Source organism: Brachyistius frenatus, unplaced genomic scaffold (genome assembly GCF_029030835.1).
Source record: "Brachyistius frenatus isolate BFR_SWC_R1_liver_20210118 unplaced genomic scaffold, ASM2903083v1 Contig_36, whole genome shotgun sequence".
Taxonomy (NCBI): Eukaryota; Metazoa; Chordata; class Actinopteri; family Embiotocidae; genus Brachyistius; species Brachyistius frenatus.
The window spans coordinates 1,088,814-1,109,415 of record NW_027210635.1 but is presented as its reverse complement, the minus strand read 5'-3'; the positions used below and the strand labels follow the sequence as shown (position 1 = coordinate 1,109,415).

At 42.1% G+C, this 20,602-nt stretch overlaps 1 protein-coding gene across 7 annotated transcripts in view; it reads right to left on the bottom strand.

Annotated features, from left to right (window-relative positions):
- Nucleotides 1-9: 9 nt before the first annotated feature.
- Nucleotides 10-20,602, bottom strand: part of LOC138622418 (microtubule-associated serine/threonine-protein kinase 1-like) — a 45,872-nt gene continuing 25,279 nt past the window's right edge. For 4 of the 7 annotated variants that reach the window (XM_069701200.1, XM_069701201.1, XM_069701203.1 and 1 more), the window contains 22 exons: nucleotides 18,678-18,838; nucleotides 17,388-17,463; nucleotides 16,394-16,603; nucleotides 14,893-14,994; nucleotides 12,876-13,008; nucleotides 12,716-12,783; nucleotides 12,137-12,213; nucleotides 11,759-11,967; nucleotides 10,795-10,933; nucleotides 9,944-10,076; nucleotides 9,027-9,192; nucleotides 8,776-8,877; nucleotides 7,489-7,611; nucleotides 7,036-7,145; nucleotides 6,738-6,898; nucleotides 6,374-6,633; nucleotides 6,052-6,282; nucleotides 5,730-5,959; nucleotides 4,860-4,982; nucleotides 4,629-4,762; nucleotides 4,337-4,524; nucleotides 10-3,619 (listed from right to left, as the gene is read on the bottom strand). In XM_069701200.1, coding sequence (XP_069557301.1) covers nucleotides 2,004-3,619; nucleotides 4,337-4,524; nucleotides 4,629-4,762; nucleotides 4,860-4,982; nucleotides 5,730-5,959; nucleotides 6,052-6,282; nucleotides 6,374-6,633; nucleotides 6,738-6,898; nucleotides 7,036-7,145; nucleotides 7,489-7,611; nucleotides 8,776-8,877; nucleotides 9,027-9,192; nucleotides 9,944-10,076; nucleotides 10,795-10,933; nucleotides 11,759-11,967; nucleotides 12,137-12,213; nucleotides 12,716-12,783; nucleotides 12,876-13,008; nucleotides 14,893-14,994; nucleotides 16,394-16,603; nucleotides 17,388-17,463; nucleotides 18,678-18,838 — 4,752 coding nt within the window. In that variant the 3' untranslated portion in view covers nucleotides 10-2,003. The remainder of the gene's footprint in view (nucleotides 3,620-4,336; nucleotides 4,525-4,628; nucleotides 4,763-4,859; nucleotides 4,983-5,729; nucleotides 5,960-6,051; nucleotides 6,283-6,373; nucleotides 6,634-6,737; nucleotides 6,899-7,035; nucleotides 7,146-7,488; nucleotides 7,612-8,775; nucleotides 8,878-9,026; nucleotides 9,193-9,943; nucleotides 10,077-10,794; nucleotides 10,934-11,758; nucleotides 11,968-12,136; nucleotides 12,214-12,715; nucleotides 12,784-12,875; nucleotides 13,009-14,892; nucleotides 14,995-16,393; nucleotides 16,604-17,387; nucleotides 17,464-18,677; nucleotides 18,839-20,602) is intronic. The other 3 variants (XM_069701202.1, XM_069701207.1, XM_069701205.1) reach the window with 2 other exon arrangements.

Genomic DNA, 20,602 nt, shown 5'->3' with positions numbered 1-20,602 from the left:
CAAAACAAGGAGTTTCTCTGCAATTTATTTCATTTCTGCTCTATAGGCTTTTTTTGCATTGGATTTTCACAACAGTGGCAAGTAAATATGCAGCTATGTAATGGACAACAACGGTCAGAGATAGTTGTTGTAATAAAAAAAAAAAAAAAAAAAGTCAACCACTTTGACAAAGATGGACGAGACAACAATATTACAAGTTCAGAGTTATGGAATGACAAGTCCAAACTGCACAAAATAGGCTAGCCACACAGATTTGGTACAGTCCTTGGCCTACATGGAAAATGAATAAATTTCCAAATGACCCTAACTAATGTCAGAAGTAAAGCAGATTTTTTAATAAATAAAAAAAGTTGAATTAAACAGAATAAATAGAAAAAAAATTGAAAATATAAGACAAAGCAAGTAAAAATATTTGACACAACATAAAGTGCAATTTTCTCACATCACACACAAAAACACTGGTGTTCACTGTCCAAATATTGGGTTATTGTCTGTTTAAACCACTACGTTATGACAGATAAAATGAAGATTGTAAAACTGATCTAGAATTGATCTAATGGTTAATTATGCATCAGAATGATAATGTATGGGCCGGATAGATCCACAGGCAGAAGATATCAAGACTTCTTATAAAATGTACACTAATCTTTCTTTGTGTCTCAGGACTTCTGGTGTCACATGATGTCATCCACAAGGTGGCAATGTAAGACCGGTGCCCGGTGGCTCCGAAACTATCAACATAATGTTAATACACAACAACAAACAAGACCTCACCACTAAAGATGCTCTCAACAAATCTACTCCTGTATTCATGTATAGCCTACTACAGTTTCACTGACAAGGGTGCTCAGTTTTTATGGAACTGGGCACTGTTGGATTTGCATATCGTTAGACATTTAAGTACAAAAACAACAACAACAATAACAACAACAACAACAACAAAAATCCCTTTCACATTATCCCTAAATAAAAACACTGGCACCTTCCTTCACACGTGACATGATACAATGAACTCCTGCATAAATAGAAAACAGTGAGTGAAAGAGTCTGCTCTCCTGTAAGTGCTACTTTCATGATGCTTCTTTACCCACACTGTGAGCACACTTATATATTCACTTAATAGCCTAAAATATGTAATTGCACATTTCACTATGATCTGTGGAGACAACTGTTAAATAAAAATGTGTTTGATTGGCTTATTGCAACCCTTTCCCCTATTTTTCCTTCTTGCCTCGAGCACAATGTAAACTTAGTAATTTGGGGACACCAAAAAAAAAAAAAAAAGTGGCATCGTCAGCACATTGCATAGCGTCCCTGTGCAAGTTCATCTTATCTACCTCTTTAAATCCTACTGAAATTCAGCCCTTTAACACCCTCCAGTTCCATCACTGCAAGTATTTTGGTATCTTGGTCCAGTTTCCGGTGTTTTAGTTGTATTCTGTAGTGCATGACGCAGGAAAAACCTCCCTGGGCTCAATCCCTTTTAGTAACCGAACACAAAGGTAAAAAGAGTGTGTTGTACTGAACTAAATGAGAGCACTGGAGCTGATCTGAAATGCAAGTAATGCCGATTTATAACAGAACCCTGCCTGTTTACACTCAGTAAAAAGTTTGCTCGTTGTTGTGTTCGGTTGAAAAGTTGTTCACAGTGATCTATACCTTAAGGTCTGCTGTATATTTTTCATCTTCTTTTTAAATACTCTTTCATTTTTCATGTACAGTGTCAGACATGCATTGAGACGTATGCGTCTGTTTTCACTATATACAACATATTTTGATGAACATACACAGGTCTACATTATGACACCATGTGCACACATTTTCACATCTTTGTTCACATATTATTCGTCTTCATGTTGCATGTTATCTATTTTTTTTTTTTTTTTTTCAGGCATTTTCTGTCTCCCCTTCATTCAAAGTCATGTTGAGTCATGATATGTCAGTATGATGCTACAGTAAAAGGCATTACATGGGAGAGTCTCGCTGCTTCTCAAGCTTTCTTATCATGAATGATGTTTCGAGCTCCGACTGTTTCCTCTATCAGACTGCAGTGTGCCGACACTGGCGGAGGCTGCTGTCTGAGCCCCCCGGCGGACGCCACCGGTCGAACCCTCTGCTCTCCCCGCTGCATTTCCCCGCCTCTCCTCGCTTGACTTGAAGGTGTCTTTCACCTTGCCTCCCTCTTGTGATCCCCCTTTAATAGGCCCGAGCACCGTTTTGGCCACACTCGTGAGCTGGGTGACAAAGCTGGCTTTATCCCCCGGGGACACGGGCCGTGACTTGCTCAAGCAGGGCGAGGCTGCATTAGGCGACATGGGATTCTCCTCCACGACCTCCAGGTGTGCCCGCTCCTCTTTGGCCCCTCGGTAGATGTTTGCTAGCTTCTCCTCTTTGTACCTGGCTGTAGTGTGGGTTTGGAGCTGGGCTGGAGGTTGGGGAGCGAATCCTTTGACCTTGGTCGTGTCAGTTGCTTTGTCACTGCTGCCTCCTTTCTCTACTGTCTCAGCGCCTCTACGCTGCTTCGACTGCTCTGTAGACGATGCTTTCTGGAAGTTCCCTCTGTCGACACCTGCGGTGCCTTTCATTTTCTCCTCAGTCTTCTCCTGAGCTTCATATGGAGGTCCAGTGTCTGTTTGTGTACTTTGCTGCTTACTGTCTTGTTGCTGCAGGCTCTTTGATGTGGCTTGAGTTGAGATCTTCTCACTGGGTTTACTCTTGGTTGCCTCAGAGCTCGAGGTGCTGGCATTTGGAGGTTTGCTCCCAGGACTGGGCTTGGTGTCTGTGGATGAGGCACTGGACTTCATCTCAACTGCAGCTGCACTTAAGTTACTCTTTACAGCGTCAGCAGTAGATGTTTTACTCTTGTCAACAATGCTGGTCTTAGACTCCGCTTTAAAAGCTGAGCTCTGAGTTTGCGACCTACTGAGCTCTGACGCTGTGGTTTGGGTGTCTTTCTCTCTTGCTGTTAGAAGTGTGTCACGGCTGAGCGGTGACTCCTGCCTTCCCAGCCTCCTCACAGGCTTCAGGCCTCCAATCTCTCCTCCCAGAGGAGGAGAGGGGGAGGAAGATGATGAAGGAGATGGGGGAGCAGGTCCGTTCTCTCCTTCCATTTCTAGAAGACTTTGCAGACTGTGCTCACAGTGGAAGGAATCTCTCCTGTAGTCGCCATGAGTCACCTCCAGGCTATGCTTGCGTAACGACACCCCTCCTGTCAGGGGAGAAGGCGATGACGATGAGGAAGAAGAGGAAGGTAGGATCGGTGCTCCTAGCTTCTCTGCAGACTGCACCCGCTGCAGCAAGGGGGACCTGGGCGGCTCAGCGCTCTTGGGACGAGGGCGGGCAACGGGAGGTGAGGAGTGCAGCTTGGCGGGAAACATCTGTGTGGTGTTGGAGCTCCCGACCGTGTGGCCGGTGAGAGGCGGAGGAGAGGAGGTGGTCGGGGACGGGGTGTGAGCCAGGGGGGACAGAGGGATGTTGCCGGCAGACTTGCAGCGTGCAGAGCGGTACTGGCGGTGAAGTTTGGGAGAGAGGCCGTGGAGAGAGCTGGGCCTCATGTGGTGAGAGGCTGCTGGTGAGTTGGGAGTGCTGGATGCTGGGGAGCTGCTCTGGGATGAGGTGCCTGAGGTGAGACGAGGACATCAGAACTTTATTGATCACAATTTGTCAAAACTGTATTTCTGTGCTGTTGTAAATTCAATTTCTCACAATTTAATATTGGTATGTTTTTTAATCCAATCTTTGTTTCCTGCATTTTTAAATATTCATACTCTTCCAAAAGCCATGCGACTTCTACGTTTTCAGTAGTGATGTAGGAGTGTACTCCAGGGTGTGTCTGTACACTGTGACGTCACTGTTTGGCATGATTACAGGTGCAACAGAGCAGAACACACACAGCACTGGCGTGGTCTAAAATGAAAAAGACTTATTGCTTCCAACCAGTGAGGGCAGTGTTACACTTGTTTAATCCGGTGGAGCTGTCTCTGTTTACATGCAGTGTTACTCACCAAAACACATCAAACATAGGGAATGATTTAACCTCCTCACAAAAAATTTTCAAAGCAGATTTTTAAGAACATCTAATCTCCTACATCCGTGTTTACTTGTTATCAGTCTCTTCTTCACTGCATTGTTTAGGCCACTGCAACATTTGTTAGCTCATCAACATGGCAGTGGTGAACTTTGCTCCGTAGCACTGCTACACCACAGGATACCTTTAACTTAATCTTAATTTACACATATATTAGCAGAGCCTTCTAAAATCGACTCTTTTTGTTTTTAGGTTCAATAAAAAGTCAAACTGGTTAACAACAGGCGCCTGTTTTCTTTCCATACTAACCCAGGTAAGGGGAGTCAAGAGTGGAGCGGTAAGTCTGAGTAGGCGAGCGGGCGGAGAGGTTGTGGGTGGGGGAGCCCGGGAGACTGTCGCCAGAAGACAGAGAGCGATTTAAAGAGGAGAGGCTCCGGCTGGTGTGGAGCAGGTTGGACTGCTTGGTGATTTTCCTGAACAGGGAGCTGCGCTTCTTACTGAAAGACAAAAAAAAGTATAAGGTAAGGAGAGTAAAGGCATGTTAAAAACTAAAGGACTATGTATTCTTGTTATGAAATCCATATATTTCGCAGGAACTCACTCTTGTCCCTCCTTGGCTCCCGTTCTCTTGCTGCGCCTTGCCATCTTGGCTCTATAGCTGGACTTGCGAGCCGGACCCACTTTTATAGAGGTGTTCTCAAAGGGAGTAGTTGTAACTGTCACCTTGTTTCCACTCTGAAGATTATATACATTTACATGAATAATTTTATTAGCAAATTTTAGAAGTCGATTTTTTTTTTCTTTTAATTTGAGATAGTTAGATCCCTCTCACCTTCAGGATGAGCTCCACCACCTCTGTATGGACCAGACCATGGACCGATTCCCCGTTTACATGAGTGATGAGGTCACCAGCACTGAGTCCAGCCTCTTGGGCAGGACCTCCGTCCTCCACGTGCTGTGATTGTATCAGATCATTTCATGTAACAGATGTTGCCACTCAGAAAGAAACCCATTGAAATACCCGTTACAGTGCATGTCATATGGCGTTCCTCAGAGTTCTGTACACGGTCCACTCAACTTTTAGTTTTCAGCCACATTTTGCAACAACATTGTCAAATTTCATAGCTATGCAGATGACACGAGTTCATTGCTAGTTCCCAATGACTCCAAAATATTTAACAGACTGTCTTAAAGGTTTAACAGTTTGAATAAGCGATAGTCATTTAAAAACAATAAATGGCCCGATGCTGTTTCAGAAAAGGACGTATTTCTAAACTGACTTAAAACACGGTAAATCTGAGGCTAAATTCATATTTATCATCATAGAAAATGATTCAAACTTCAGTATGCATGTTGACTATGTCAGCCAAGATTTTTCAACTAAACTGATCCACACTAATGCTCTGATAAAAGAGAACAGCATGTCCATAAATATCTGACACGCACCTTTAAAAACATTTCAAAAAGGCTGTTAAGTGTTTTTTAGTCTTTTTAAAAAATAAATAAATATAATTTTAGGTTTAATTTTTTTTTTTCCAACACGTTTGAATCGTCACCCTACGGGTTTTGTTTTTATACAATTTGATATAAAGAGCTACATTTTATATATAGAAGGAGTAAAATGAGAGTAGTAAAAATATTTATATTAGTGGTGGTCTACGTGATCTAAGAACTCTGCACACTGTTGGCTCTGCTCTCTCACCCAGACCATGTGATGAACGCTGTAAACATCACTGTCTCCCATGTAGACTCTGATTGCTCGGAGAGTGAAGCCGTATCTCTTCCCCGAGCGGTGGATGGTGATTGGAGAATGCAGGATGTTGACCACGGGGGAGTAGTCGCGGCTGGGGGAAGAGTCCCGGGAGGAGGGGTTGGACGAGAGGGAGCGAGGAGACATGGGGCTCGCCAGAGGGGAGGCGCCATGTGGCTCCACTGAGGAGACAGCGATGGAGTTACATTAGAGGATTTCTTTCTTAATAGGTTTTTATTAGCAAATTCCTTTGTTAATGATATATTAGACGTGCCTTTACCTGCAGGAATGATGACAGACAGAGCAGTCGCAGAGGCAGATTTGATAACTTTGGTTCCTGGTCGCGAGTTATGTTTTTCTCCCTCGGCTGAGAGCTGCTGGTGTCGAACTCTTCGCAGCACCAGATCTGTGGTGGCCCCGCGGGGCCCCTGTGGGTCTGGAAGTCCCGGAATGGTAGCTCCGCCTGTCAGAGGCAATGATGTATCAGCAGATCTCAGAAGTTTTTCTGTAACATGGCAGAGACATGAAAGCCAAAAGTATGTTTACAGTCACAAATTAAATGGGCCAGTGATGACGTGCTGCTCGTCCCTTCTTACCTCCAGCTGTGAGGCCGTTACCGTCTTTCAGGAATGTTCTCAGATCGCCCTGAGAGGAGATGGCACCCATGGCTCCTTCCAAGGAAGTTCCCCTGGCCTTCACTGGGGGTTGCTTGCCCGGGACAGGCAGCTCAGAGTCTGACTCTAGAGGGGAGGCCAAGCGGTACGTATCCATGAGAGCAGAGAAGCGTCTTCGGGCCCCGGATGGCGGGCTGGAGTCGCTCTCAGTGAAGGAGGACTCAGAGCAGGACAAGCGCTTCCTGAAAAAGCAACGCAGTCGTATTTCAAAATAAAGCACACTTAAAATTATCTGGCATGCATAGACAGTTCGGTCCATTCACTCTGTTCTGCTCTATGAACTCACATCTCAGGCGAGCCGGTCCTCCAGCTCTTGTCTCTGAGGGTGACACTTCCCAGGCTCTCTCTCTTGGCCACTCGATCCTCTCTGGGAACCTTGTGCTCCCGTAGAGTCACAGCGTGAGGTTTATGCTCCAGCTGAGAGAGATGCTCCATGCTGCTGTACACCTTTAAGTCCACACAACATTATAGTTAACATTTTTGGGCAATGATTTCCTTGTTATCTGGGCTAAAGAACAACCATTACCACTACAACATTCACATTACACGTACAACTAATTTTTATACAAGTGTGAGCACCCGACCTTGCTGAAACGAGGGGAACAGGAGGAGAAGCGATGAATCTCCACAGGCTCATCGTCATTAGTGTCATCTTCATCATATGACTGCATGTGATGGTAGCGCTCAGAGCGGGCTGTTGGCAAGAAAAAGAAAGACATGGAATCAACATGGGTGCAAAATCAGTGGCTTTATCTTTTAGTCTGTTTCTTTCTGCTGATCTCACTCCCCCACAGACTCCCCTCCTCATGCTGAATTGACGCATTTACGTCTACTAAAAATTACACTGACAAATGCTTTTCTGCATTTACAGCAGTTATCCTAATAACATGGGAGACTTAATGAGGGTGGTGTGGTGAAAATAGAGATGATTTACAGGATGCTGAGCTGTTTCGATGACTAAGATCTCCCTAAGCTGCGAGGGATCTGTGATCCTAGAACTAAACTATTTCAGAGCATCCTGCATCAGGAAGACTCACTGTCAAAATAACTGGTGTCTTCCTCTGACTCCAGGTTAGGGATGAACTCTGCCTTCTGTCTCAGCAGGCTGTTCCAGTCTACCTCTGTGAAGAATGAGTGCTGCTTCACTTCAAAAGCACCACCTAGAGGCGGAGGAAGGGATTCGAGAGGATGTGGTGTATACAGTATGTAGAGAAAGAGACACAGGAAAGACACAAAGTTCACGAGAGGCCTAAAGCAGGTTGGAACATTTTGATCCTGACAGAAGTTGACTTAAACTGAAGCTGTGATCCAACATGCTGGACGACACTTCTTCTAGGTCAGTGATTCCCAGTCAGTTCTAAGGGGTACTTTCAGTGGTGGAGGAAGTAATAAGGCCCGTTACTTAAGTAAAATTATTTATACCACACTGCACAAATACTTCACTACAATTAAAAGTCCTGCATTAAAAATGCTGAGTGAGAAAGAAGGCAAATGTACTTAAAGTCTAAAAGTCAAAGCACCTGTGACTCATGTATTAAACTATATTATTAGATTGATCTTGCTGCTGCATGAATGTGACAAAATTGTATTGTTATAGCTGTTTTAAAAAAAAAAAATGTGTTTAGTGCTACGACTATTGGTTATATTCATAATACATCAACGTGATGATTAATTTATCAATGAATTGACTGATTGTTTGATTTGTGAAAAATTCCACAACAGTAAAAAATGTCACTGCAGTTACCTAGAGCCAAAAGTGACGGCATCACAATGCTTGTTTTATTATCAACAGGCCAAACCTCAAAATAATGAACCAAACTGAGGAGTATATTTTGATTTTATTGTAATACAACTGGAGATAAGATGTTGCAATTAAGGGCTTAAAGTAGGAAATAAATGGTCTAGCTTTGAAATATTGGAATTGAAAATCTGTAATTTGAAATAACTTCCAGTTTAAATAAAAAAGTTAGTGGTAATTAAAAGAATAATAGAAATTATAAACTTGAATTCAATTCAGTTAAGTTCAGAGTTAATAATAGTGTAAAATCAACATTGAATATGGTCCCAGTACACTTAACAAATACAAAGATGTGACAATAAATTTTAGAAAATTTAAAAAAAAAGTGCAAACAAACACAAAGAACAACCTCATTAAAATACCAGTGTCAGAACAAAAACTTTACTTGTTTTAATTTAACTGAAGTGAATGCACATGAACATAACTGGTGATGTTAATAAAGGAGCATGAGTTCTTAGGATGCTGTTGTGGAGTATGTCTGGAAAACAAAAACAGCTTTTCAGAATTTTTCTTCTGGGTTACTGACCTGTGCCCAGTCGAATCAGTGGATTGGTCTGCAGGAGGCAGGACATCAGGTGCTGGGCATCAACAGGAAGAGCATCATCTCCTTCTGGCCACACTATGTCATCTAGAGAGTGGGGAGAGAGGAGGGCATTAGCAAACACATTCTTGATGAAGAAGTGAGAAAGTTGTGTGTAAGATGTTTGGTTTATTTACAGTGCATGTTATAATGTGCATCTAAAATGTTCCTCCCACTCAGAGCCTCTGGCCCCTCACCTATAATGACCTGTCCAAACAGCTCCTCCGGGGTGTCTCCAAAGAAAGGCACACAACCCACCAGGAACTCATACAGGATGATGCCCATAGCCCACCAGTCCACCGGCTTCCCATAACCCTGACGAAGAATCACCTCTGGGGCGATATACTCTGGAGTCCCACACACCTAAAAGAAAAGCAACACTTAAAGTATTTAGTCTGTTTTAATCACCTCAAATTCTGTGAATTACTTGCAACCCTGTCTTCATTACAGGTCTGTGCTTTTTTTGCTGCTAATAGTCGAATTCAATAGTAGTCCTTACTTAAAATGATACAGTTCATAAGTGAGACCCTGAGCGAGAGGCGCACACAGTGTGTATGAAGCATGTGTATTTATTCCTGGCCAAGTGGATCACTTCAGAGATGCCAAAACCAAATGAAAGCCCTGGTGAGTGTTTTCATGTGCAGATGGGCATGCGTTGAATGCTAACAGATTTCTGGCTGCCGTGATGTGTACACAAGAAATAATGAGGCTCAGATTCAAAAGCAGGAGCGCCGAATGAAAGGCCTGCGAAAATAAGCCGCAACTAAAAGGGAAATGATTTTGACTGAAGAAATACAGGCCTATTGTTCTACCAACTGTTAAAAGCCTCATTTAGTCACACTTCAGATATACCTGCCACACAATGACAGGGAATATCTTTGCATAGAAATGAAGACATCAAAGGACATTTCATACTGCCTTGGATCACACTGTATTTTAATGGTCTATACTGTCATAACGCCAAAAAGATACAAGCGACAGTTGTATATAGCATTACATTTTAGGACTACTTCCTTTAATTAACAGTGCAGGTATATTAAAAGAAGGCTTGTAGGAGCTTTTTCAGTTGATTTGAGGATAAAACTGTGTAATATCTATATTATGTTTTTCATACCTGTTTATCCAAAAACTCCCGAGTATCCTTCTCTATGTGTCCTTCATACAAGTTGGTGGTCAGGCTCATCAGACCCATCTTAGAGAGGCCAAAGTCAGTAAGCTTGATGTGGCCCATAGAGGTAATCAGGAGGCTGAGAGTAGAAACAGGAAAGTTAAGTTCAAGGTGTGCAAGCTTTATTTATTCTTTTAAAATAGCAGAGCTTCTGGCAATGAAACAGTGGCCTTGTTCAGACTGCAGCTAAATAGGAGTTGTGTCTTGAATCAGATCGTCAGGGAAGACTGTCTGCACTTTTATTTGCAAGTGAGTGGTCGGATTTGGTGTGTCCAAAGACCACCAGCCTGTCTGCATGGGTTGCTGTGGTAACGATGTACAGGTAGCTACACTGCATGACAAATGTAGGTCCCTCATCTCGCCAGCAGACATGTTATTTGGGCGTTTGTCCACCAACTGTTGATCCCGTCGTCCTCCATAGTGCTAAAATCTCCACTCTGATAGCTCTGCTCGTGGTAGCATAGCTTGTGCTCCCTCTGTCTTTCTGGAAAATTACGTCATCAGTACGTGTCGCATTGCGAGCGATGCAAGAAATTCGATCTGAGCCACCAGAGCGTCCGGACTGAGGCGCATCTGTAGAAATCCGATTGGAGTTGCATTTCAGGCCACCTCCAAATGTGGTGTTGATCCAATTTACAAAAATGGCATTTCATGTGTTTTTTTTGCCATCCAGACTTTTCAAAAAACAAACATGGATACAATCTGGATGACAAAAATGGATTTGAGTTGGCAGTTTGAACAATGCTGGTGTTTGCATCATGTTTGCAACAGCTGGATGAAAGTTAAGTCCGTCTTACTTGTCAGGCTTGAGGTCACGGTGCACAATGCCGTAGTTGTGTAAGTACTCCAGTGCGAGGACTGTCTCTGCAAAGTACATGCGTGCCATTTCCACAGGCAGAGCCCCGATGTTCTTCAGCAGAGTGGCACAGTCCCCACCTGCCGGCACAATTCATTATTTGATTAGTCCTGCTGCTGACATTAGCAATTACCATGAATGTCTCATGATACCTCTTGTCCCAGACTATATTAATGTCCATTGAGGGCAATGAGCAACAGTCACAACAGAATGCAATCAGGCAATATTTCTGTGCACTATGACGGCTCTCCTTCGAGTCATCCTGCATAGAGTCGTATGATCAAAGATATCTGGCACGTATGTATTTCTCCCCCAATCTGACCAACTAGATTAAACTAAAATTAAAAAACACATGAACTTCCCATTTAAAGGCTCAAATCACTCAGTCACTGTGAAGTAGGCCAATAATCAGAAAGTAGTGTCAGTAGGTTTGTGTCGATGTAAGCATCATAACTCATGGATGGGCTGATGTGCCGGTTCACCACTACAGATAGAAATACACTGACTGTGATGATCCCTTCCTTTCTGATTCTTCCTATAGCACAATGATGAGGTTCACATTTGTGGTTTTGCGTGAAATGTCACAACAACTATTGAATGCTTTGCCATGAAATTTGGACCAGATATATATTTTCTAAATCACATTCAGTATGCAAACTACCTGGTTTGAGTCTTTTTGTCATTCTTTCAGTGTTATGTACTCAAAACTGGCTTAGAGCTAGTGGTTAGGATGGATTTGGTTTTACTTCTGGGCTATTTATATGTGGCTTAGAGCTAGTGGTTAGGATGGATTTGGTTTTACTTCTGGGCTATTTATATGTCACAAAGTCAAATGTGGCCAAATTAAAATTTGCTGTGAATTGTAGTCATGGACAGAATATCTGCATGCACCTCCACATCCTCACCTTCTACGTACTCCATGACCATGCAGAGGTGCCGGCGGGTTTCGAAGGAACAGAACATGGAGACGACAAAGGGATTCTCGGCGAAGGTGAGGATGTCTCGTTCCACAAAGGCCTGCTGGATTTGGTTCCTCAGGATCAGGTTTTGCTTGTTTATCTTCTTCATGGCAAACCTCTGGCGCGTCTCCAAGTGACGCACCAAGTAAACAGCGCTGATTCACACACAGAGACACATATATGCAAACTATTATTCTCATTTTATTGCCTCTGTGTTGTTTGGAATGGGATATCTGTGATATACTGTAGATGTAAACCTAAATCACTTGAAGATGAACACATCCCATTAGAGTAATAAAGAGGTTCTTCTAATGCTCTACTCACCCGTACGCTCCATTACTGATCAGCTTGATGGTCTGGAAGTCTGCTTCTCCTGGTGGTTTCATTGCTCTCATCTTGCCCTGTGCATCAAAAATTAGTGCAGTGATATAAATGGGATCCAGAGTGAGGACAATGTCTTCAGCAAACCTGTGGGACTGCTGAATAAAGTTGGTTATAGATTCTGACAGATCATTTTCACCACTTCTTAACTTCATCTTTGGTGGTACACATTCAAATCATCATACACAGATGACTATATAGCGGCTTCAGTTCTGGAATACAATCGCCTCCATATTCCATAATTGTCTTTTTTGGCTTAATTTTGATGTTTGGAGGCGAGCCTAATGCCACAGGGACGGCACTGAGATTCAAGGAGGAGAATATTGTGTTTCCAGAACCTCAGCATAAATTAGCTAAATTAGATGAATAAAAGCATGTATGCCAAGTCATTAGCAGATGAAGCAGACATTTCCACTGAGAGCAACAAAAACCTTGGCAGGTCGGACGTTACGCTGTCTGAAGAAAAAGACTGAAGAAAGCACTGATGAAAATGACCAGACTGAGGTTTGTTTTGGATCTTACCTCTGTGGAGTCATCCGTTTCAGGCGTCACTGGTCCCTCGCTGTCGTAGCTGTCAAGGTTTACCATGTCTGATGACAAACATATGTCTGGTTAAATAAGATAAGTCATTTCATTTTCTAATAAATCTGTCTGTTGTTCAAAGGTTGTGACTCTCCCTCACCTTCAATCGGGTCTCTGATCAATCCCAGCTGGCTGATGATGTAACGAGGAATGTCCGCCTTCATCAGATGACCCTCCTTGGCGTGGTCCTCCGCTGCCTCCAGTAGATGGTAGAACTCCTCAGGGTTAAACTCCTGCAGACCAGAGCATGAAGGCTTGAAGTGAAGATGTGATCAGGTGTAAAGATTTGGAGCTCATCCAATAATATTATGTAGTCTAGTGGAAAATATGGCATTCGCACTGAAGCAAGTAAATGGCACTGTAGCCTTTTATGTGTCCCCAAGCTGGTTATTACAGAGATGACACAAGAGCAAAACAGAAAGTGGAGATCTTTCACTGGTGACTGATTCATTTTCTTGAGTGGCATTTGCTTGGTTGAAAAGGGGGTTGTTTGTTGTGGATATCCTGCTGGCACATGTGGACTTGAGTTAGCAAGAACAGGAACACGACAAGTGTTTACGCACCATGTTATGCACTTATTTGAACTACTATGCAGTTAGTACATAAGTTTGTGCATTGTCTATGTACTGCATTTAGTATGTACTGAGCTAATGCACCGAGATGTACTGTTTATATAGTGAGTTAGTGCACCAGTTTGTTTTACTGACTGAGATGCATTCAAGTACTTTCAGTGAAAATCGTGTCAAAAAATCTGAATCCACTAATATACTCCAAATAACTTAATCCCTACCTTCCTATTTTCAGAGCCCTGATTTCAGCTTTGTGCCCTGCGTCATTTAAATTGCAGTCACAATCAAATGAATGACATTATTTAGAGTGACTGAATATTTGTCTGAGTTACTGATTGCAGATCTATTAATAAATCTCTTAGGGTGTAAGTGAGAAAATATCCAGGGAAAGCCTCCAGCAGTCATTTCCTGATTCACTGCTGCTGGAGCTCCAGGATTGTTTTTTCTGGGAGACACCATCACTGCAGTCTGTGCTGCTCCTTAGGAGAGACTTGATTATATTCATGGATAAGATTTTGCACTTCAATCTATTGTTATACATACACCATTGTTAGACACTAAAGATGCAGCATCTTCCCACCTGATTGCAACAGTTGAGGATTTACATGTGCCGCAGTTGAAAACCGATGACAGGAGCATAGAGAAATATGTTTTTGCACACAGACATCAGTTACGTTTTTAATAGAAATTATTATAACACAAATAATAATTCTGTTCAGTTTTGTTTGATTTGTGTTATTCACACTAATTACCGTTGTACTGCTCGTGCATTTCCTAGCTGCTGATCAACACCTTTTAGTAATGATGCCAGAAACATGCAAAGCATCTCACACAGTGTAATTCAAATGAAACAATATGCAGACTGGATTGAGATTGATGAATCAATTCTGCATGTCACTGTTTCAGCTGTCACTCATGATCAAAACCCACCGTCAGCATGGCATGACTCACCGAGGGGCGTGCAACTGATACCCTATTATGAAACACGGTCACATCGGGCTTCACGGACAAACACACACACACACACACACACACACACACACACACACACACACACACACACACACACACACACACACACACACACACACACACACACACACACACACACACACACACACACACACACAGACTTCGTCCAACATTTAAATGACACCTCGGTCACGGTCTGTCTGAGTCAGACTGGAAGGCAGCCGAGCAGCGGGGGGGCGGCTGCTTGGTATTAGCTGTACTGTGGCAAGGTACATTTTAATCTAAATGCAAATGTCTCTGCCATCCAGACAGACTGGTCTGAGTCTTATACTTCTGTGTTGGCTTGTTTTGATTTTCTACCCCTGCTGTGTAATACATCAGACTGCTTAAAATGCTCATAATGGGCGAACAAATGAGTAGCTGTGTTCTTGTTTATTTAAAGAAAATCAATTTGCAAGTCACAACAGTGGTGAAACGTCCCGTGATGAATGGCTGGGCTGGAGGAAGATTATCATCATTACAGCAGAACTGTGTTAATGGGTGGGTATATCCTGAGACGGATGAGCGTGATCTTACCAGACACTCCAAAAGCCTTGCAGGTCGGGAGATGATGAAGAGAAGCTTTTTCAACAGCTCGGTGACGAAGGCTACCTCAGAGCTCTCTGAACGCTCAAAGGCCTGGCGTACAGACAGACACAGAGGAAGATAAAAAAAGATGACCATTACCATCTATCGTATCAAAACCATCTGACAACACTAACATACAGACACAGAACAAAGACAATCTGTCAGAAAAAAGACAGACGGAGTGAAAAATGAAGAGCAAGTGTTCAGAAAGCTGCGAGATATGAGAAACTGTGATCATGAACAGCACTGCAGACACAAAACCAGGCAACCCAAAGTAATCACAGCAATCTCATCAAGCAGTCTACATGTGCTTTGTGATGATATTCCCTGATACCTGTTATCTATTACGGCAAATCACAATCACAATTAGTACCAGTGATTTCAGTCTGACTCACCAAAGGCATTGTGTGCTTGAATAAAATGATAAAGACGTGAATCTATTCGTCAGTATCACATCATACCAACCAGCAGAATGTATCAGTTTCTGTGTCTGTTTTAGTTATAATGTTGCCTTTGAAATGCCTTTGATCATTTAAATTGGATGGAGTTAAGCTGTGTTGCCTCAGTATTATCCCTGCTTTTGATTTGATCATGCAAATTAGAGCTGGGTATCATTTAAAGTTTTTTTTAAATAATGTCAATATAAAAAATATATTTTGTCAATATCTTGCATTGATAAATATAAAAATATTCAAAAGCAAAAATATTTTACCACAGGGGCTTTAAAGCAGTCGTACAAGAAATAATAAAAACATTTTTTTAATGTGTTTTTTTTTCTTTTGTTTACAGTGGGTTTATCAAACATTTTTGCTGGAAACAGTTGCCTTCTAGGGCTGAAAATAAGGTTACGGGGAACTGAAAGATTGAACCTAAACAGTTAAGTTTCTGGCTTTGCAACAAATGGATGTATTAAGTGAGCTAGATAAAGAACCAGTCATCAGCCTTGCTGCCAAATTGTCCCAGTAGTCACTCACAAAATGTTTTGGCTCATGCGCCAGTCGAACAAATGTTCATTTACGTAAAATACATCCATGGTACAATTAAAACAATGCACAAAAAAATGGCAAAACGCTGCAGAGCTAAGGGCAGTTGCAGAGGTGGGTGACAAGGTTTTAATTACTACAAGCAACTCCGGCCACACTGCAAGTAATGTTTTTCCGTTGTTAGTCTAACAGTAGTTTCCATGTTAAAAAAATGCTGGAATGCTTATGCTAAGAAGATATAATGTTTTGGTGAATGTTATAAAGGGAACTGTTGAATTGTTGGTTTCCTCTCTATCTTGTCATAAGGTTCTGTTGTACGGACTTAAGTATGTTAAATAGGTTTTCAATACTTAACAGATGTTATCTTTCAGCAACACAATAATCCAAAGTTATTATTATTTGGGCCAATCAGAGGTCTTTATTGGTCTTTTGAACGAGATAGTTGACATTATATGACTTTAACTCACATCGTGAAACAGCTTGTCCAGATTCTCCTGAAGCTCAAAGAAGTACACAGAGGTGATGAGGCCCTCGCGGGCTTTGGCCAGGCAGTCTCGGGACAGCTCAGCTATCTGGTGGTGGATGAAGCTGAGTACTCCGTCTGCCAGTGGAAGAACGTTTTCAGGAGAGAAAGCCTGGATGAACTCGGCCAGCCTCCCTTCCATTTGTGTTGTGGCCTGGCGGGGGACAAAGTGTGGGGTGCCATTATAGGACAGGAGCAATAACCGGACAGAGAAAGCGAAAATTGGGAGAAAGGAGGGTGAAATGACAGAGATTAGGTTTACAATAAGATGCCATTTCTTTAGAATAGCCAGAGGTATGTGACTAAAAGTCCAGAAAGCTGATCATTTGTGATTCAGACAGTGTGGCTCTGCTGATTTACACTCACTCCAACATAATGTTTTTTTTTTTTTTTTTCCCATTTTACTTGTGTAAGAACAAGCCCAAAAAGCTTTTACCTCAGATGAACTCCCTGCTATAAAACCCAATTTACTATGCCTTGATTTTTATCACTGCTGAAGCTTTCAGCCCATTTCCTTTTGATACCCGCAAAGAGAGTATAAGAAAGAAAAATGAGGCTGTATTTAACTGGTCATGGCTGTGGCAGAATTTATAAGTTCAGAGAGGAAAATGAATATTCTCTCCGACTGGGTGAACCGAGCTGCAGTATCACATAATCCTGTTTGCTATGGTTTAGCAGCCCCCACGGCTCTTTTTTTTTTTCCTACTGTTTGGATGCATGACATCAAACGCTCAAATCTCTGAACGTGCTCAATCATAAATTATATCTATTTTATGAGTTTCGACTTGATGGGATTAGAAATAGTTATTGAGGACTGAAAATAGGTTTAAAGCTCTTAAATCTTAAAGTTGTGCGTGTTCTTTTATGGAATATGATGTTTATCCTAAAGCAGCTTTTGTGTGTGTGTGTGTGTGTGTGTGTGTTTGTGCGTGTGTTACCTTTGGAAAGCGTTCTTTGTACACATGGTTCATCATGACTATCTCATTATCGTAGCAGGAGGAGGAGCGTCCGGGGCTGCAGGGAGAAACCAAGACAATAGAATAAAAAAAGATGTCTTTTTTTTTTCAAATAAAACTTGCTTGTGTTCAGTGTAACGAGCAAAATATCCAGACTATGCTTGAGATTTGATTTCCATTTAAAATGACACCCCCCCCCCCCCCAAAAAAAAAAAAAAGTACTTTCTGAATGTCAGGATGAGCTTATCATTAAAGTACAAATATGCAACTTTTGCTGATACAGCTTTCTTGGGCTGGTGTGACCGAAGCGGTAACCAATAGTGATGTTATGAAGCTTCTGGTTGGGATTTTGGTTGTTGTCATCTTGCTAGTTTGAACCAGTGTGGATCCAGAAGTGACCATATTTGAAGAATCTGGGGAGCAGCGAGCGATGGATCTGATTTGATCTGATTGGGCACCTGAGGACGCTACGCCCGTCCAGCGATAATAGAAACCTGACTGCACCGCAAACCTGTCAGTCAAACAGACACGCGCCCAAATATATTGCTTTTTGAGGCCTAATGTCTCATTAATAATGGCATTAATTTCAGATGGACCAACAGAACGCTAATAAGAAGGAGCAACTTTTGCTAACCACACCACCATAACTTGTGAACATTTCTTTTGGACTGTGTTTCATGAGATAAGTTGAATGGGAGTCTATGGAGCCGGAGGCTTTTTGGAGCCAACCTCTAGCACCCCTCGGTTGCATTGTTGTTTAAGGCACTTCCATATTGGCCTAATTTTTCAGACTCAGAAGCAACATCCACTTTATACACAGTCTGTATTGTGACCATGAGCTAATGGTATAATATATATAATATCAGCTAATGATAGCAAATTTAAGGTAGACAAACTTTGTAAGTGACGATACTGAGTCAGTTAGTTGACTTTTGGAGTCTTAAGCTGGCTAAAGGCAAAGTAGAACTGTTTTTTATTACTATCTAAAGAAAGCCTATTTAACTTTATTAGCTAATGCTAAAATGCAGTAGCACAAAAATCAGCAAAATGTCTGTTATAGAGCATTATGCTATGTTTTTTTGTATTTAAAAAGGTATACAGTCCATCTTATAAACAGGGAAATTAAAGAAGAGGTTATATAAAAGCAATAATAAGCTTAGCCAGGGGCATCCCTGCAAATCTGCTTTGAAAGAGTCCTTTTAAAAAGAGGATAGTGCTTTTGGGCAGCAGAAGCGGATGTTTAATCTCATGGGTGGTGCTGCTGTTGCTGACCTGAGACTGCGGGAGCGTGGGCGCATGTGGGGCGAGCAGCGGCCCCCGTCATCATCTGTGATGCTCTCGGTGCTGCCAAAGTGCTTGGATAAGAAGTGGAGCTCATCCATGGTGGGCTGGAAGGGCAGCTGGTGCAGCCGCTCCTGAGAGGAGCTGGAGGACTGGAGCGAGAGAGGAGGGCGCGGACGAGGGGGGGAGACAAGAGGAGAGGGTGGAGGAGGAAGAGGAAGCAGACGAGGATGAGCGGAAGAAAGTTAGGGTGATGAGGAAGAGGAGGGGGAGGAAGGGGAAGAGTTAGTAGATAAGGGAGGGAAACAAGAATACTTGAGTGAGTGGAGTAGAACTAAGAAAGATCTCAAATAAAAAGTGGGAGTATTAATGACAAACTCCAGCTAGTGACATCCAGCAGCTGAAACATAATAAATGAGACACATCCTGCTCTGAAAAGCTGAATTATTTAGTGTCTTGCGCGCTAGTTGACGTTCTTCTTGGACGCAGGGACCCCAATGACAAATCAAGAATTGAAATGGTAATGAAATTGTCCAGTGAGCCTCAAGGTCGGACCTGTCCGTCACACAAACTTCCTCTGTCACTGACTCATTTGCCTTCATCAGAGCAATGAGACCTGGACCTCGTCCACTGCCTTTTCTAACAGAAAGATCAATCGCGGATCAATCACAGCTCACACACTAATTGAAAACAGTCAGACATAAAAGGTTGGAGACTCTATCTGTTTGCCTCTTTCATGTACGTTTGTGAAGCTTCTGCTGCTGATACTGAAGTTGCTGTCATTTTTTCTGTCCTGGTCAGGTTCTCATTGCTGCACTGGTTTTGCATTATATTTCTAATACAGAATCTCCACAGATGTCACATTTTCACTCGGATTTCTGTACAAGTTTAAGTTTCTCTTGGATTTTGTCTTTAGTAGCTTTTGTAACTAGCATAGATACCAGTCACGTGAATGTTATTTTTCTCGGGTCAAGATATTGAGGTACAAACATTTCTCGTGTAATCTTACAGTGTCACAAATGATCTGTTCAATATATATTGGATTTTATTGTATTACAATGTAATATGATTGTGTGTTACATTACATAACATTGTGTAACAACTTTTTTGATGAATTGGTTGAATGAATTGTATGAATTTAGTTGTGAAAATGGTCTACATTACTACTTTAAATTGACTTCAAAAGCTAATAGTTGTTCAGCAAGGGAAAACGCACAAGTCACCAGCTCAGATTCATTCAGAGAGTTTACTTAAATATAATTTTGTTTCTAATGATAGTCTCTGTCTACTTCTATCTTGTGATTAAATTGCTGTGGAACAGCATGCGCTCGATCTCATGCCAACTTCTTCCCTCTGATGCCACGTTTCTCATGACCCTCTCATCCCACTAGCCTGGCACTCATCACTTTCCCCTCCTTCCTCTCCATCCATCTAAAACCCCCCCCCATCCACAGCCAGATGGAGAGGTGAACCAGGCCTCTGATGTCACTGTTACGCAACAAATCACACACCAAAAGACAGGGAGGGAAAGAAATATAAGTGACGAGCCAGAGATATGCTGTCTTTGAGTTTTAAGGCAAACGTCTTAACACCGACGATGAAGGTAGTTTTATACTTAAAACAAATAATGGAGTGAAATGATGTCCTGGCAATTATTTTGTACTTCGACGTAGGGCCGTCTCTAGTAGGCAAGCAAAAAAAAAAAAAAATCTGTTTTAATAGCAAATGTCTTGCACTGCAATGAAAAATCAAGTTTGTAAGTAAAAATATATAAACGGAGAAAAAAAATAATCATTGCATTGCAAACAAATGTACTCTTACAGTTTTAGTAGTTTTGGTTACAGAATGAAGTGGAGTTTCTTGCAGTGGGCGGGGCATACGCTGGAGACGGAGTTTCTATTGGTGGACTGACTTCA